The sequence below is a fragment of the Lagopus leucura genome, unplaced genomic scaffold (genome assembly GCF_019238085.1).
Source record: "Lagopus leucura isolate 7727_CA_CO unplaced genomic scaffold, USGS_WTPT01 Super-Scaffold_100022, whole genome shotgun sequence".
NCBI classification, from domain to species: Eukaryota; Metazoa; Chordata; class Aves; order Galliformes; family Phasianidae; genus Lagopus; species Lagopus leucura.
The window spans coordinates 2,966,215-2,984,773 of record NW_024962275.1 but is presented as its reverse complement, the minus strand read 5'-3'; the positions used below and the strand labels follow the sequence as shown (position 1 = coordinate 2,984,773).

The 18,559-nt window shown below is 48.5% G+C and overlaps 1 protein-coding gene across 2 annotated transcripts in view; it reads left to right on the top strand.

The window, feature by feature from the left end:
* Positions 1-18,559, top strand: part of COL5A1 (collagen type V alpha 1 chain) — a 127,365-nt gene that overhangs the window by 28,152 nt on the left and 80,654 nt on the right. For both annotated transcript variants that reach the window (XM_042878716.1, XM_042878715.1), the window contains exons 3-4: positions 2,878-3,091; positions 3,677-3,839. In XM_042878716.1, the coding sequence (XP_042734650.1) occupies positions 2,878-3,091; positions 3,677-3,839 (377 nt within the window). The remainder of the gene's footprint in view (positions 1-2,877; positions 3,092-3,676; positions 3,840-18,559) is intronic.

The following is an 18,559-nucleotide window of genomic DNA, read 5'->3' as shown; positions in this document are numbered from 1 at the left end:
TCTGCCAGCCCCCTCTGCTACACCTGCAGCACCAGAGCTAGGAAGGCATCTCTGGTGTCTGTATTTCGAAGGCTGAGCTTGCATGAGAGCCTTCCATCCTTGGACCCAGCACTCAGAAAGGAGGAAGCTGGGCCTGCTGCTGCTCTGTGTGCAGCAGAGCGTGCTGCAGATGCCAGCTGCTCACGTGAAGCAGTGGATGTTGGGGCCGTGCTGCCCTTGTGCCCACCCCACACCTCAGTGTTGGCTGCTGGAGCAGTGATGCTGGCTCTCCCCATGGATCCATCTGCAGAATGGGGGTCCGAACCCTTTGCTGCTTTGCGGTGGTGGTAAATTTGAAAGGCTTTGGTCATGAGGGTAAAAATAAAGACACTGCAGTGAGCCAAACTCAGCATTAGTGCAGGGCTATGAGGAGGAGAGAGGGATGTGCAGTGAGCTCACTTGAGTGGACTGAAAATCGAGGCTTATTCCCGAGCCCCTTGTTGGGGATGACTTCCCTGTCTTTAAGGGGATTTGGAACAGTTTCTATGCTCTCCATGTATTTATTGTCATGTATATATTGTCCGTGCGGATGTGTTTTCATACATCACTCAATAGCCTGGGTCACTTCTGTGACAGTGAAGGCATTGTTATTTTGCCAGGACAGCAGAGCAGTAACAGTAATGTCAGCTATAATTCATCTGTTATGGTTATTTGGGTTGAGAAACTCACATCACCATGGAGACATTTTAATAATAATGAAAAAAAAAATTAAAAGCAGCTTTTTAATGAGTTGGCAGCTTGCTCAAGTTGAAAGGTACTGTATTGTGGATTCATAATGAAATTTTGGACATGAACTATTTTACATAAAAGGCCCCAAACTCTAGCCTGTAATTGGAACCAGGAAGGCGTATGGTCTTGATTGAGCTCTACAGGAGGATTTGTGTATATTCAGCAGGAGGGAGATAAAGCTCAGTTCATCCTAGGGGAGGCACCAAGATCAGATGCCTGCCTTTGCCAGATATCTGGGTCTTTGTCCTAGGAGGAAAATCCTTGTATTATTACCACAGCACTGAATTATTGACTGAGTCCTCCGTTCAGAAGATGCTTTCTGCTTCTTTACAAACGTGGTCTAACTGGGTGAGGGATGCTGGCTGTGTTCAGTGCAGTGTCTGTGCAGGTGTCCCCAGCTGCCCACTCGGTGCACCATTTGCATGCCTTCTCCTGCCTCCTCCGTTGTTCTGCAGTGTAGTCCTCTGCTGGAGGGCTAGATTCACTTACAGCAGTGGTTAATAAAGTTTGAGCAATTCCCAGGCAGAAGAAAAGAGTGATTTCATGGCCTCTTTCTTTTTGAACTCGCGAGCTGTGCTGTAATCAGAAGAATTCCCTGCTCAAGCCCCCATACCCAGGTCAGAATCCCTTATGCCCCACTGGGATACCATCTAAGAAAAGCCCTTAGGGGCAGAGGAAGCCTATTGGAAGCTTTTGGGCGCTGAGCTTGATAATTTTTTGCGGTTTATATGGCTGCGAATCTGCAGCTGAAAAATGCTCTATTGTTGTTGTTCCCTTCGCTGCGCCCTGCCGCACGCAGATGGTCACACACACACACATACCCTGCTGCCCATGGCAGGGCTGCCCCACTTTGCTGTGCTTGGTATAAGATTTCCCAAGCAGATACCCAGCAGTACAATGCAATCCTTGTTGTGAAAGCCTGGACCTTGGAGGAAAGATACCCTGCACGTCTCGCACTGCTGAAATGAGGTTATGCCCTGTAGGGTACCCTAATTTTTTGTCGTCTACCGGAATCTGATCAAACAAACTCCTTTAGTAACGCATCTGGGGTTTTTAAGACCTCCTCTTCAACGTGTGCATCCAAGCTTTTCCATTTGTGATGGTTCTATATGAAGGGCAGAGAAAAGATGAGCTAAGGAGACACGTCCTGCACGGGGCATGGCTTGGTGATGTTCGTGTCCACTTGAAACTTCGAGGGCATCAGCCCAGAGTTGCAGAACCTTCCCATGCAAACCTTGCAAAAATGGAAAGATACCACCTGAGATCAGAGAAGTCCGCTTTCCTGAGTGGAGAGAAATCATGGAAACTTGTGAGCTGTTCAATATGCAGACAAACCGGCGTTTCCTGCTGTTTGCCAGATTTATTTCTGCTCACAGATATTTTTTTTCCCCTGTACCAGCCCTGAAAGCCAAAGCCACAGAATGCTCTGTTCTGGGCCTGGAATAGATGAAACCTGATGCAATTCCCCTACGTCTTTACACACAGTGTTGGAGAGTTTTATTTGCCTAACTGGTGTGGAATGCTTACCTCCCTCTGTCTTTCTGATGTATTAAGTTAATTTGGAGATGGTGTGATAAATGAAAGAAAGGAAGTTTCTGCTTTCTCTCCTTAATTCTCCAGGACGCATCGAGAAAGAGTTTGGTGCAAATAATACATTTAAACCAACAGTATTTTTAGAGCCTCTGTTTTCCCAGCGTTGTATTCTCACTCTGGAAGACCTTGAACTGTGCTGTGCTGCAAGTTGAAATATGGAGTGGCTTTTGGCTGTGTGGCAGGGCAGTGAGGGCTGGCAAAAGGCTTTCTGATGATTAATGGAAGATCCTTGGTGACGTTCAGCTCTGTGCCATTACAGTGGGTAGCCCTTGAGAGGCACTGCCCTGCTCTGGCTTTGCAGGTGCCATCTGCTTTAGGTTCCAGCCTAAATCTCAGTAGGCTTTGGGGGAAAAGATGGAGCTCTTTCCCAGTGTATGCTTCTAGAGATGCTGATGTGCACACATCTGGAGGGGTGAAGAGTCAGCCTTCTTCATGTAGATCATTAGGCAACCTATTGTTTCTGTAGGGATTCATTGTCAAGGAAACCTGACTAACCTCTTTGCTTTTCCACTCCAGCTTCCCCATTCCCAGAGGACTTCTCCATTTTAACCACTGTAAAAGCGAAGAAAGGAGGTCAGTCCTTCTTGATCTCAATTTACAATGAGCAAGGGATCCAGCAAATTGGTGTGGAGATGGGTAGATCTCCTGTATTCCTGTATGAAGACCATACAGGAAAGCCAGGCCCAGAAGACTATCCTCTCTTTAGAGGCATTAACCTAGCAGATGGCAAGTAAGTGAAATTTTGTGCACAAAGGAACAAACAGTACGTTGTTTATAACAGTGCCAGCATGTGTTGTGTAAAATTGGAGTCCTACAAATGTCTGTGCATACATCCCATTCTTCAGCTGTGCCCTCTGGCAGATGAACAGTGCGTATGTAAAAGGTGAACCCTGTACCAGTTAGTGCAAGCTGTGTTGGTGCTTATGGGGGGTAGCAGCACTGTTGGCTTCTGTTATGAAAAGTCCAAAGGAAACCCTTGACAATAGAAGTCCCCCTTGGATCCTGCACAGGGCATAAGGAGGGAGGAAGGAGGGATAGCCAGGGAGTTATCAGTCCCTTCACTGAAGCAAGAGCAGGTGCTCTCTGAGCTATTTTGGAGGGTTGAAAAGCAAATGGCATCTGCCAGCACAGTCATTTCTCTTTCCAGTGACTCATGTAGAGTCTGCCTAAAGCTGATTTTCACCCATTTGCACATAATAGCTGGTGTGAAGGTTTGCAGGAGAGTTTTTACGAGGGATTTGTTGTTATTGCAATCGTTGGCTTGCTCTTGAAAGACCAAGGCTCTGTGTAACATCTGTGGGCTGTGTTCTTCCAGGTGGCACAGGGTCGCCATCAGCGTGCAGAAGAAAAACGTCACCTTGATTTTGGACTGTAAAAAGAAAATAACCAAGTTCTTGGATCGAAGTGACCATCCCATCATTGACGTCAATGGCATCATTGTATTTGGAACGAGGATATTAGATGAGGAAGTCTTTGAGGTAAGTCGTGATGATGAGCAGCTCTGGAGGCGTTCTGCAGAGCTGGGTTTTGGTTTTGAGGGCTTGACAGCTCTTGTTTGAAACGTGTCTTGGATTTTTGCATGGAATTCCTTAATATGTAACTTAGTTTCTTAGAGATACTAGGTAAATGCTTTCTCTAGTATTGATGCAAGCAGTGGGCCAGGTTGGCTGCTGGAGAATCTCCCCTGGTTCTCTGCTTTCACTCCCCTGCTGAGGTTTTAAACCAGCTCCTCTGCCAGAATCTTACAGATCTGTAGCTCTTGTGCTCTGTGTTGATGGAAAAGGCTCCACTTTTGAAAGTAGCAGGACTTCGTTTATCCCCGTGTTATGATTTAAATCCTGTTTGAGGGGCAGTAAACAGAAGAAAGAGTCTCTTGCAAATCAGTTCTCACAAAGTCCGTAGTAATCTGCTCATTTTCCATGCACTGGTCATTGATTCCTGGTTCCTTGCACTGTGACTCAAGGAGTCTCCTTGACAGCTTGTTTGGCAGCCCCATCATCTCCCACACAGCGACTGCTTTTTAAAATGAAACCCCAAATCGTGATGGGTGGAATGTTCCCATGAGCTCCTATGATTTAAGCAAAGAGATACAGGATTATTTATAGACGAGGTACATATGGTAGAAGTTCTTTTCCCATACTTCAGCAGCTAGTTGAATACATGCATTTTGCTAGCAATCTCAGCTCCTGTGCTCTGCTGTACTTCTGAGGCTTTTATGCATACAGTGATCTCGTCCCTGATCTTGCTTGCAAGCTAGAATTGCTTCCCTGAAATCAGCGCCAGTGCAATGGAGTGTAAACAAGGCCTGTTGACTTCCCTACCTCCTTATTTATTGAGCTTGCACGCAGGAAGTGCTGTGTCTCATGGGCCTCCCAGCCCAGCAGAGGGATGGGAAGCATCAATCTGGGGGATAATTAGAAGTGCAGCAAGGCCAGCTCCTGCCTGCACTGTGCTGTCACTCAGAGAGTTGCAGTAACGTTACCAACAAACAGAGCAGGGATGCAAGGACTGAGCAGTGCTGCCAAAATCCCAGTTAGGGAGCAAGCACCGGGTTTCCACGTTGCGTTCAATTAATAGGCAATCCCTGGGAAGGCTGACTATTACAATAAAAAGTAAAAGCTGAGTTTAACGGGTGTTGGAGTGTCTTGCAAGCATTGGATGTGCTGTCAAAAATGTGGCACTGGTTGCTGTATTTTAAGTGGAGCTGCTACATAAAGCGGTGAGCTCCCCTGGGGAGTCGCTGGGGTCTGGGGGATCTGATGGCAGAAAGGAGTGTTGCATCCAAACCAGTAAGGAAATGTAAGCTGCTTCGTTATGCTGCTGTTTGGTGAGGACCATCTCTTCCTTCCTAGGGAAGAAATGCTCCTGGCTAAGTTATTTCCATCGAGGGAGAGGGCTGTGCTCAGTGAACCCTCTGAGATCCTGGGGTTGGTGTAAAATAGAGCAGTGGTTCCCCTTTGTGGGAGGCTGCTGCCCTGTCATCAGCCCTGGGTGCAGAATGCAGCTATGGAGTTGTTGTGGGAGCTTCCTGAGAAACGTTCTGGTTATTTGACCAGAAATGAACAATTAGCAAATCTGTTTGTTTATTTTTTCCTATATTCTGCACATCTATGTTGTAAAGCATCAGTATAAGCTTTTGAGGGAGGAGGGAAGCAAGCAAGATCTCCAGTTCTGGAATTTGTCCTTTCCTTTTGTCATCCTCATCAAACAAAGAGGGTTTTCAACATATGCTCTCACATAAACACTAATCAAGATACCAGCAGCTTTAAACTGAACCTAATTAATAGTTTTCATGAAGGCAGTGGACTATAACCTAATTTCCTCCATATCTCAGCAACTCAATTTCCTTTCGGCCCTCCTTTCTTCTCTGCAATCTGCACGCTGAAGCAGAAAGTGTGTGGGGAGGGCTGTGGCTCAGGATGATGGGAAAGAGGTGCAAACAATTAGAGGGCTGTGCATTCTTGAAAAGCTGATTGCTTCTGGGCTGAGCCATGGGCTGAAGCTGCTGCTGTCCTGCAGGCAGCTGCCCTGCCAGCCTTGGCTTGGTGCTGCTGTGCTGCCCGGTGTGTTTGCAGCTTGGCTGCGTGTCTGTCTTTGCTGTGGGGGTTTCTCCATCCTGTTGCGTGGTGTGGGATGGAAGGCAGCGGCTGGGAGGGCTTAGGCAGGCTTGGTCTCAGCTGGGATCAGCGACAGCACTAAGTGGGAATTCCCATCTGTCTGAACCCCGGGCAGGGCTGAGACCAAATAAAAACCCAGCACTACTTGTTTGGAAAGCCGTAATTATTTAAACTGGGGTCACAGCAAAGCGGCTGCGCTGTGTTTGTCCCTTGGGTGCACGGATGGCCATGTCCTCGCTCGTGTTCTGCTGCAGAACTCAGCCAGGCAGGAGGGATTGGGGGGGGGGGGGGGGCTTCAGAGCATTTCTGTAGCGCAGCGTTCTCCTGGTGGAAAAAACTGCTTCCTCTCATTAAAATTCAATTAGCTGGGAGGCTGAGTGGGTCTCTGTGAGGCTGTGGGAACGCCGGGTGGGTTTGAAGAGTGGCCAAGCTGAGAGCCTAGGTTGTACAAGTTAAGTTTTTGTGCCGAGCTGTTGTTTGCAACAGAAGTGTACAAATGTCAGGACAGGGCTTGGGCAGCGGCGGCTGGCATCAAGCTGTGAGTGAGAGACTGCTGTTGTGAGATTGCAAAGGCCTTTTGCAGGGGGAGAGAGCAAAGAAATAGCCCATGGGATGGGAGAAACTCTTGGCACGCAGGCTGCAGCAAGCAGAGCTCCTGCGGCTATGGCAGCACTGGGAGGAGGTCAGAAGGCACGTGGATGTGTCTTGTTGTTAGGGGGATTAGCAGTTTCTTTTGCAGTTCAGATATATTAGAATGCAAATTTGTAGTGGTTTCCTTGTCCCCAAAAGGCTGAGCACTAAACCTAGGGGATTGTTCCAGAGCCTCACTGCGATGTGCTGGGTGATGGGCCTCTCTTGGTGCTCTACTCTTCATCCAGGTTGTTTGGATGCTCTGTGAGCTTTCATGGGAGGTTGCCCATGGAAGACGGCCTTGGCAGGTAACTTCTGCTCCATGCACAGCTTACTGCTGAGTTTGGGGATGTCTGCCCAAGCCAAAGCCCCACAAGGCTTTGTGTGTAGCCAGCCCAAGCAGAGTGCTGCTCATTTAATCCATTTGAATGCTGCATCCACAGACTCTGGGAACAGCATCTCCCATGGGATGGCTTTTCCAGTTCATCACGGAGGTGGTCCTGAGGAAGGGCAGCCTGGGCTGAAGAAGGTCTGGTTTAGCAGATGTGGGTTGAACCAAAGTTCAGGTCCTGGCTCGCTAAGGTCACCGGTGCTGTGTTTCAATCCCAGAAGTGTTTGTATTATAGCAGTGAACAAAGAAATCCCCTAACGTGCAGCTGGAGATTCTTTATGAATGGAAAGTGCTGCCTAACGGCTGAGGCAGGTACCCATTGCCTCCACGGCTGGGTGAGGTGAACTCACACCGTCTGCATGCTGTGTTGAAGCATCTCATGTGAACCCACAGAAGCTTGTTTCCTGCAGCAGTGTGGGGCCCAGCCCTGCAAACTCAGCAATGGGCTGATGAACAACATGCAGTTTGCCCTTACTGGAGCCCCAGAACTTCCATAGTTCTGAATTGTTTGTGGTTCAGCCACTGAACGTTTTGGGGGACTGTCCCACGAGAGAAGTGGCATTTTGATCCTCAATAGAAATAATAGAGGAATAGTGCCTGGTATTGGTGTAGATGAAATGAGTTTTCCCGTGAGTAGAAAAGTTCAGTGTGCATGCTGCTTTTTGAAGGTTGGCTTCTCAGGAAACGAGAGGAGCTTATTTTGTGCAGCTGAGTACCATAACTGTGTCTTATTGGTCCAGTTGGTACCATAAAGCCAAACAGTTTCTTTTGATGCTGCCAAACAAGGTGTGAAGTGAGAAGGTCTCCCAAATGCCTGCATGTACCTTTCTGCCAATGCAGGGAAGCTGAAGGCTGGCGGAAACATCTGCTCTTGGCTTAAGCCAAATGCTGGCCTGGGATGAGGTGTGGTGTACGATGCTAAAAGGATGACACTCATCCTCTCTCCTCCTTTGTGTTTTTGTTGGGTTTTGTTTGTGTTTGAAGACCACCAGCACAATGAAAGTATCAGAAATGGAGGGAGGGTGAGCCAGAGTGCTGGGGCTGCTCTTAGGGCCGCCGAGTGCTTCAGTGCTCTCAGCTGAGATGTTTGTGCCGCTCAGGTGCTGTGCTGCTCTCGGGTTGAAATGCCAGCTCTCTTTTCATCTTCTGCCTTGTTTACACTTAGACAAAAACAATTATCACTGGGGTTGATAATCCCAGATTTCATTTCACTGTTGTCATGGCTTTCTCCTTCCCTGTGCCCTTGGATTTAGCATTTCTTGCTCTGGAGAAAGCTCTTAGCTTTACCTTTTCTGAACGTTAATATTTTTTTTTCCAGATGCCTCCAAGGTTACGAGATTGGATCAATAAATTTTGCTTTAGCAAAAGGTGTTCCGCAGAAAATAGTCTTTCTATCTGTGCGAATGCATCTTACTGTATTTTTCAGGTGCTGGAGGACAGATTTAGGGCTTGCTTTTGCAGGCAGAGTGCTGTTAACGTGTCAAATAGCCTCTATCTGCTCCTGCAGGAGGATAACGGTGCTACTAATGCAACGGGCTTTTGGGAAGGTCAGGCTGGTGGTAACTGCAAAGCTTGCAGGCTTTCTCACTTCATGGGGGAGGACCTCATGGGGAGCCTCAGCTCCGAATGTCATTCATATCTTTTGTGCAGCAGCAAGAAGCACGAGGTGCTGGTGCAGGTGGGAGCACTTATTGAGGAAGGGTAGCAAGGTCCCCAGCTTCCTTGAACCAGGAGCTGCATTCTGCACGGTCAGGGGCAGGAAGGAACTGGGCAAAGCTCGTGCTGAAGTTCTTGTCAAGCTTCAAAAAACGCTTTTAGAATTAATTAGGGGTGTATACTAACCTGGATTTCTCTGTCGAGATGCGCCACAGACGCGCGCTCCCGTGTACTTTTCCCTGCCTCAGCAGACTGCTGAAAGAAGTTAATTTACAGTTCTGGCTGCCTGCTTTCCTGGCCCTGCCAAATCTGATTTCACCTCTTTTGCTGTAGAGCCTTTCAGGGAGTGCAAAGAGTCGATGTTTTACACCACCAGCTTATGCTGTGGTGTGAGATGATGGAAAATGAAACGTCCTGAGCCAGCATTAGGGTTCTTTATTGAAGATGTCTGTAGCTTTCCCCAGTCTCCTAATAATTCTCCATTTAGTTGCTGGTTTTCTCGTCATTTCTTCTGCTTTTTTTTTTTTTTCTTTTTTTCCAAAGGGATCCTCTTTAGTGAAATGGTGCACTTGAGACATATGGATTGAATCACAGAGCTGGGCTCTTCCAGAATAGCAGTGCTGCCTAGAATATATCTGCAACTGCTGAAGCTTTTGCCTCAGGATGGCTTTGCAATTAATGGTGAGATCTGTGTGCCAGAGGCCAAGCAATGCAGTCAGTTTAATCAAAACCCCAACGTGATACTTGGCTCGGGTTGGCAAGTCTTGTGCATGGGATTGTCTTACCCAGGTGCCCAGGGACGTCATCTGGTTTTATCAGTGTGTCTGTGAGTGCGTGCAGAAGAACTGCAAAGCAGCTTGTGAAAGTTGCAGTCTGTGCTTAAGGTGGTTTATTCTCATCCCTGAAGTGACACCGTTCCTTACGATCCCTATCTGTCAGGTTCCTGTAAGGAGAGTGAAGGTTAGGGTGGAAACACTGGATTAATTGTTTGTGTGTGCTTTGCCCAAACGCCTGTTTTGCACTGAGATTTTCTGGGTAATTGGCAGCTCAGACACCTGGACTGCAGTCAAGCTTTGTGACTGGGCCAGGGTTGCCTGTCATGATGTGTATTTTGTAATTACAGCTAATAAAGCGGCATCGTTAATGCTTTAATTCTGTTTGTTTGTTTGTTTGTAAGTGATAAATTCCATTTCTTTAACTGTAAAAGACACTGTGTGCTTGTCATGTGTAGGTCGTTACTGGAGTTTGCTGCTATCTCATGCCTTCTGGCCAATGATTGCATCCAGTGCAAGGAGAGACGTGCTTTATAGTTCAGACAGATCATAAAAGTGCTTTTATTGATGCTTAACAGCAATGCAGTGCATCGTGTATCTTTTAATCCAGCCAAGATACACACCCAGGCTTAGGAAGCTGTATGGCATCGCTTCACGCAGTTGTCTGAGCCAAGCCCTGCTCTTGCAGCCAGAGTAGCACAAGGCCTGATGGCACAGTTTTATCCTTGGCATGGGCACCACTGAATGCTAGCTGCAAGGCAAAGCGTTGCTATTACTGGTTGATTAACGTGTAATTAACAGTTTTTGGATAACTGAGCATCTGAAATGCTGGCTGTACAGAGGTAGTCTAGTGGTACACAGTTTGCAGTTGTGCCCAGGTGTAGAAACAGGGTAGTAGTGGTACATAAATGGGAGGAGATCCAACTGAAGCAATTTCTGGAGGGGTCCTTCTTTGTGGTTTTGCTGGCACAGCATGATGGATGCTGAAGACACGGAGCAATTAGCAGTCATTAAAATCTATTGGTAATAATTTTGTAAATGAAGGGCAGAGGTCCTGCTCGAGTCAGGGGACCACTTGGCTTCCTTGCCTATTCCAGGACAGTGGCTGCATCAGCAGCAATGTGCGATGGACAAGTTTTTGTAATTGTAATTCAAACAAGAAGCCTTGAATCTCATTTCCTTGCTAGCCACTCCTCCAAGCTAATCATCTTTGAGCTTTTGCCATTTTGGAGTGTGTGGATGAGGATGCTGAGTTGGGAGAATGGTCAGTGGGGGAAGGATACTGAGCAGTAGCATGAGGGCTCTCCATCACTGCTTTCCCTTTGGGCCACAGAAGCCTGGAGAGGACAGGAGGGCTATGGCCCAACTGCCCCTGGCCAGGAGACCCTTTTGCAGAGAGCAGTGAGCAGTTCAGACAGTTAACAAGGGGAACAGAATGGTCTCTGGTAGGCAAAGCTCATCTTTCAGTATAATTTCCATCCACTGCAGGGACCGTGGGGTTTGGGGAGCAGAGTTCTGTCTGATTGTTCCTGATGCTCACCTGGCAGAGTTTTTGTATCTAAATGCTGGCAGGCAGCGACAAGGCAGGCTCGTTGCACATGATGGATGCTGTTTGGGGCCTCCTCATTACTCTTTCAGCCGATGGCTTCGTTTGTAGCTCGCTTCCCCTGTTGGCTGGTGGGAGGGAGGGAGGGAGGAGAAGGGGGCTCGGTTCTTCCATGGAAACTTTGAGGTGCAGAGAGCTGATTGCAGAGCCCAGACGGGTGATGTAATGCTGGAAACCCTTTCCTCTCCAGTGACATCATGCCAGGGCTCCCAGTGGTGTGGGGGACATCGGTATCTGCTGGGAGCCACAGAGAGGACCTGGGGTGTGGGAGACACTGTGTGAGAGCAGATGGACACGTTGGGAGACTGGGAAAGATATTCTTCACCTTGAGCACGGGGGGAAAGCCAAATACTCATGCTATTGGGGCGAAGTTTCCAGCTGAGCTTTGCTGGCAGCGCTGCTGCACAATATGTAAAAGCCATTACTGAGAGCAGCGAAGAACCATGGTGTGCCACTGGCCCAAATCAGTGCATGTTTCCCCTTCCCTGCTAATTTGGAAACCTTGTTCAGCGTGGGAGGTCACACCAATTAGTTTTATTTGCATAAGCGAATTTTTTGGCACCGAGGCCTACGGACAGGCAGGCATTCTCTTGCAGGCATTCTCTTCCATGTACAAAAAGCCTGCTTTGCATGGTTGCAGCAGATCGTTAGAGGAAGTGCAGGCTCGGTGGAGCCAAACTGGTGCCTGGAGGGGCAGGGAGACAGGCGCCGAGCTGTGCAGTGTGCAGCTCAGGCAGGGGCTGTGCTCACTGTGCTCACTGTCCTCACTGACCCACCAGTGCTCAAACTGAGGCTTCTTTGCAATTTAGGGCTTTGTTACCATTGTCCTCACTTTGCAGGACCCTGCTTTCAGGGGTCAACAGTCTGTCGTTTCCCTAAGGCACGGGGAAAGCATCCCCTAACTAGGAGCCTCTATTAGTCGACTTGGTGCTAGACCCATTCCCTTGTCATTTAGGTACGAACAAATGAAACACATGTTCCTTGCACATGGTGAGGCCTTCTTATTTTAATTTTTTTTTTTTGAGGCGGTCTGGGCTGCTTGCCAAAGCCCAAAGGAAAATCCTAGCCTGCTCCAGACATCCCTGGTGTGCAGGTGTACTGCTTGCTTCCACAGAGCAGAGCAGGATCGAATGTATGTGTTCACAATAAATATATCACCCTGGGGATGGGAGCTGGAAGAGGGTATTCCTAATGAGTTGTGCAGAGTATTGGATGGGATTTGTGTACTCGTGTGTGTATGTGTGTTTTCTATTCCCTCCAAGAACACGGAAAAAAGCCTCTCACCGTGGGCTCATTGTTTTCCCCACGTAGCCACATACTGGCCATGGTTCAGGAGGTCAGAACCTATTTGAACAAACAGTGCTCTGGCCACTGAAGCGAAATGTGTGAGGAGACGAGAGAATTGCTGGTGAATATTGCATTTGTGCACTGTTCTCTGCTTTGGAATGTCTGCAAACACAGCACGGTTTTCCTGGGGCTTTGATGCCTTGCATAAGCAAATGTATCTGCAAATTATGTTTACCCTTTTCCAGCTTGCTGCTCAGAATGCTGAAATCTGAGCTGTGATGCTCAGCCATTGTGCTGGTCATGCTGCAGCCATCCCTAGTCTGAAATGGGTTTGTTCAGATAACAGCATTTCTAGGCTGAGAGTCGCATCTGCATGCGTGAAAGCCATAGGGTAGCAAAACCCAGCTCCTCTTTTGGGATGAAAAGCTTGGCAGGTGCCCACTTAGCTCTGCTAGGGGAGCTGAGCAGGATGGTGCCATTAAACACAAGGCTTTGGAATGGTGAATTTAAGGTGGGAGGGGAGAGGGGTTTGAATGCAGCGGGCAGGCAGTCCTGTCTTGTGGAGGGAGGAAAAGGTGTGCAGATGGGAGATGTTAGGAGTGCACGTGCACCATGGCTCTGCTCTCTGTTTCCAGCTCTGTACTGAGCAGCGTGGGGCAGATTTGCAGGAGTGCTGGGAAGCACCAACAGAAACCTGCGCAAAAGTTTCCTTCTCGGGTGGTCCCAGCAGATGTGTCCCATGCAGCGCTCCGTCATTTGGTAACCGCTGCCTGCCAAGCACTGGAAAATTCTTTCTCAACCAAAATTTGGTGTTAAGTTAAATTCTGAGTGTGTCAGCAGATATCCCCACGGCTAAGCGTGTAATCCCACTTACATCCTGAGATAACTTTGGCAGCCAGGTCAATTTTCCTCCATTCCCTTTAATCCATAAAACCTGGATTCTTGTAGTTACCTCCTGGGGCAGAAAACATTCCAAGTGCTGATTAAAAGCCTCTGTGTAGACAAAACCCCTTGATCCCGAGCCACCTCAGCGAGGAGGGCTGGGGTAAAACCTCATGGTGGATCTCAGGGTGGTGATGGTGCCGATGGAATGTCCTTCAGCTGAGATGAGAACAGCAGCTTCACTTCCAGGTTGATCCAGCATTGAGGAAAGTAAAACTGGGGATAGAAGCAAGGGGCGTGCAGCTTTGGTACCTTGGTGCTTAGAAGAGCTCCAGCTGCTTTAGGCTGGAAGCAGGAAGCCCTGGTGGATAGTAAAGAGCCACCCTTGGGCAATGGGTGTGAGTCCATAGAGGGAGGCTGATGCTCTGCAGAATGAGCCTTGGGCTTTCGGGCTGCCTGAGGGCCCCCCCTGGGGTTTCCTGTTGGAGTGTGGGAAGCGTTCAGAGGGGAGAGGATAGGAAGGAAACCATGCAGGAGTAGAATGGGCTGGCACCTGGTTGCTCTCACTGCCTTTGTAGCAGAGTTGTGAATTGTCTGATGAAGCTGCAAAGCATCCTTTCCGTGAGAGGTGAGTTTTCATCACCACGGATGGCTGTGTCTAGATGTTAGCTGGAGGCTGGTTTCCTTGCAAGCCTCTTCCCATTCTCTACCAAGGTGAGGACTCTTCACCACCTCCCCTAGCCCTCTGCTTCCCTTCACGTCTCCCTCCTCCTTCATCGGTAGGGCTGGGGACAAAGCTTCCTGAGGTCCACACCTCCCCAGGCTATGCTGCATGCGTGGGGCTCAGCAAGATCTCAGCGACAGCCTCCCATAGGGCTCAGTGTGACTCCAACACCTCAAACGTGCCACTTCAGCCAGCAACTTCACTTCTTCACCACCTATTTTCCACCAAGCGATTCCCCCGTACGCTGCTTGCATCTCCAGCTTTGTGTAGGCGGCGCAGAGAGCAGAAGCTGCTCTCGTTCCTCATTTTCCATAGACGAAAGGGAAATAAATCAACGTGAAACCGGAGCCAGGAAACAGCCATGTTCGGCGCGGAGGGGGAAAGGCACAAAAGAGCAACACCACGATGTGCTGTGCTGCAGCCCGCAATAAGGGGGAATCTGTTTTTTAAGCTATCCCTTATGGTTCACACATATGTCATTGAAGGATAACTTGTGTAGGAAAAAAGCTCTCCTCTCACTCGGTTATTAGTGGATTATTTGATTTGGATGAAGAGGGGAAACTTTGGAACAGTGTGATCAGCACTTGGTAACCCGGTGACATCAGGAGGTGAGCTTGGATGGGGGGAATGCAGCACTAAATGGAACAGTAAAGAAAACAGGGAACTTGAGTATGTGGTCAGGCCTGCAAGACCACAAGAAGAAATTTGAAGGCTGGGCAGCGTTTGGCAGCCTTTCCTCTCTCTAATTTGGTTTTATGTAGCCCCTCAAGGCTGTATCTCTTCTCCAAGGAAAACTCTGCTGTTTTCTCATTTTACATGAGAAATGGAGCTTGGCTCAAAGTGCTGAGCCCTCAGCCGGAGCACAGGGCTGCTCAGGTCGAGCATGGTGGGAAATGCCCCCCCAGATGATGAGAGCTGGGAGGAGAGAGATGTGCTGGGCAGGGGGAACAGCAGCTCGATACACCAGGCACAGAATGAAGGCGTGAAAAACTGTTCATTGTTTCATCTTCTTCTTCTTTCAGCTTTATTAACTGCTAGTTAAGTGCTGGCGGACGGTGATAGACAATGACATCCATTCATTTTGTCCCATTCATTTCTCAGAGGCTTGGGCTGGGCTTTCTGTCTTTTTTTTTTTTCCATACTGAACAGGCTGATGCTATGGAAATGCCTCCCACTACACGCAAGCTACTGGTTAACAGTTTTCCAGTGGGCCTCAATGCCAGTTTTGTGGGATGATGCCTGTGGGGTTGCCCTGGCAGTGATGACCGTGGACACCCCCAGAGCTGTGGGCAAGGCTGTGGAGGGCAGTTGGGTGCCTGCAAGCAATGACTGCAAGGCAATGTGTCGCCTTGTTGCACGCTGCCCCTGATTCATCCTTACTTCTTTCCTTGACTATCAAAATCCCATTACTGACTGCATCCTGATCTGCCCTGCATACCCCATTGAAGCCAACTTCAAAAGTGGTTATTAAAAGAAACGTTTTGAATTATGTAATTTGCTGCTTGCAAGCGTTCAGCAGCATCCTCTGACTTGATGTTTCAGTTGGGGAACAGAACTGCGCTGTGGGAACAGAGCTGAGCCAAACAGACTCCTATTTGAAAGCAGTTGGAAGGAACTGCTTGCAAACCTGGCACTGTCTGCTTATCCATAGCCGTTATTTTGCACGCAGGTTGGCACTGTCAATAGCTTTAAAAGCAAACGTTTGGGTTCTGCGTGGATGTCTGATAGAATGGTAATCGATTGCTAGGAAGTCACTCTCAGCTCCTGGTGTTGGTATTGTAGAGAGAGAGTGGTTGCTTTCATTAAAAAGAATAGCTGGGAGCTCAGAATTCCTGTAGAAGTTTTCCTATAGATTTGCACTATTTCTGGCTAAATGTTTGTAGTCTGCAGGGGGAAAACAAACCAACAAAAATCCCTGCAGTGACTCTGCTATAAAGGTTGTGTCTGGGCTTGAAGCAAGAATAGTGACAGCAGAGCACACAGTGATTGTAGGGCCTCTATTTTTAGGGAGCAGAGGTGTAATTTGTCTGCATGGGCTGTGACACGTTGATAATTTGAAGGCAGAAATCACAGCGTGGCAAACTGCTGTGTGGTCATTTAGGGGGAGAAGAACCAACCGCCACGGTTTGATCTTGGTGTGTTTGATGGAGAGCCAGGAACAGCAGCGTGTCTGCTGTGCAGATGGATGACGCTGTGTGAGGAGGGCTCAGGTGAGGTCACCTCATGGCAGTGCCATCCTGAACGTGGCCAGTGTTGTGTAGTGTCAGCCCTCTGGGCTCTGCTGTGCCCCGTGCCATTGCTCTAAGAGCCACCTTGCTGAGACCTGGTTTTGTCTTCCCCTCTTTTTGGGTTTGGAAAACTGAGGAGACGAAGGGTGTCTGCTATGTATAGGCAGAAATACAATAACTGCTCATTTTGTGGTGCTTCAGCTCATCTTTTTCCAGTTGCTGTTGTAATTGGGAACCTCAAAGATGCCTTGAGATGAGTCTGGTTGGCATTCCTTTTAATTTGCCTTGTGGTCACTTGCAGCTCTTCCTATGGCAGGAACATTACAGAGATGCCTTGTCCTGAACGCTGCTGTAACCAATCAGATGTGAACCTGCTGCAAAGCTTTCCCTCAGACAGTGAACCTGTGTCGTGCCTTTCTTCTACCTGGCTGCCCGTTTTCATGATGTTTATAGGAATTTAATTAGCTTGAGCTTTTTTCCTCTGTCAGATGCGATTGAGATCAAGCATGGAGATGCAGGAGTTATTGAGGCAGACAGACACACCTGTAGCTGCACAGATCGCACATGGCTTGCTTTCGGGGTAAACCAGCCAAAAAAATGCACAAAAAAAAAATGCAGTGCTGTCCTGATGAATTCATTAGAGGGGAATGCTTCCTCACGTGTTAGAGTTTAAACCTTCAGATTAAATAACTCACTGTGGTTTCTGGCATACGCAGCAGAGATGAGTATTTGGTTGCTGGGGGTGTGGTGGTGGCTAGAAGGCTGGGTTTATGCTTCAGTGAAGGCGTTTCCCCACTGTGTTTCTATGAGGGATGTACCCCTCTGGGCAGCAGCCCTGTCAGAACATGGCTGCATTTGCTCTAGCTTCTTGTGTTGGCAGAAATGGATCAGCTCTGCCAAGGACCCCCTCTGGGTCCGACCTCAGCACCTCTCGTTGCCTATAAGATGGCACGCCAAGCTGGCCCTGTGTGCAAAAGACTCAACTTGCTCTTCCCTCCTTCCAGCTCTTCTCAGAATCAGCTTTCCTTCTTTTCAGTCAAAACTAGACAGGGGAAAAAAAGATTTAGGCTATTTACCACGTTCATGGGAGTTTTGGAGCAGCCAAAGAAAACGGAGTCAATTTGGAAGGGCTTCTCTGCAGCCAGCTTTTATCTTCTCTCTTTTTATTTTTTCACTCTGCCCCAGAAATAGAAAGAACACCTTTGCCCAGCCAGCAACTCGGAAATAACTCAGAGAAAGATTTATTTCTTCCATTCCTGCCTGGTTAGTAGCGTGGTCTGGATGGGTCGGTCTGCAAGGTTTCCATCCCACGGCTCTGAGAACATCTCAGGGCTTTGGTGGCTCAGTCCCAGTGAGCCAAAGGGATCTGACTGCTATCCTGTTCTCTCTCCTTGGGAAGGTGTCTTTGCAGGAAGGAGATATGCAAAGGCAGAGGGCAAGTGAGAGGGATGGATGGAGTTCTTCATCCTGCAGCCCCAAAGGGCTGCGATACTGAGGCTGTTGGCTTCTTGCACTGCTTGGAGGGTACAGAGAGCAGGTTTTGTGTCTGGGCTTTTGTGTCCTGCAGTGAGGAGTGGGTTCTGCTCTGCAGGGAATGCCCAGGACCTGGTGGGAGCTATGTTTGCTCAGTGATGGCCTTCACAGAAAGGGAGGAAGAGGCTGATGATAAGGATTAAGCTTCAGGAAAGCTGCTAGGAATGCCGGGCTTTAGTAGGATGTGTGCTCCATGCGAGCCAATTTGTTAGGAAGGCAGTCTTGCAAAAGTACCCAAATCTGGATGCTTTCTAGAAAAGCTCCTCTGTCGGTGGATGGGTTCATTCAAGTCCCAGAGTCATAGAATGGTTTGGATTGGAAAGGACCTTTTAGATCATCAACCCCGCTGCTGCAGGCAGGGACACCTCCTCCTAGACCGGATTGCTCACAGCCCCATCCAGCCTGGCCTTGAGTGCTGCCAGGGAGGAGGCATCCTCAGCCTTGCTGCTCCAGGATGGAGTGGAAGTACTCTGGAAAAGTCTCATGACCATAAACATGAGTTAAGTGTCTGCACAGAGTGGTATTCCTGAAATAAACAGCTGAAATAGGGTTTGTGCGTGTTCAAACCAAAAATGCAACTTCAGCCCTGTGGCCTCACGTTGTTGGCTTTGAGGTTTATCAGCAAGGATGAAGCATGCATAGAGGGGCAGCTGAGCCTGTGCACGTATGTGCAGATATGAGGCATCTCGTGTGGATAACCTCACCTGCAGCTGCTGCTTTAGGGAGAAAATATTTACTTCAGTGTGATGAAACTTGAACTAGAAGTCACGCAGTTTAATACAATTGTGTGGTTTGGATTCCTTGTTCTTCCCATGTGTTTCTAATCTGCTCCAGGGTTCAGACATCTGCCCAGAGCATACGATTTACCCCC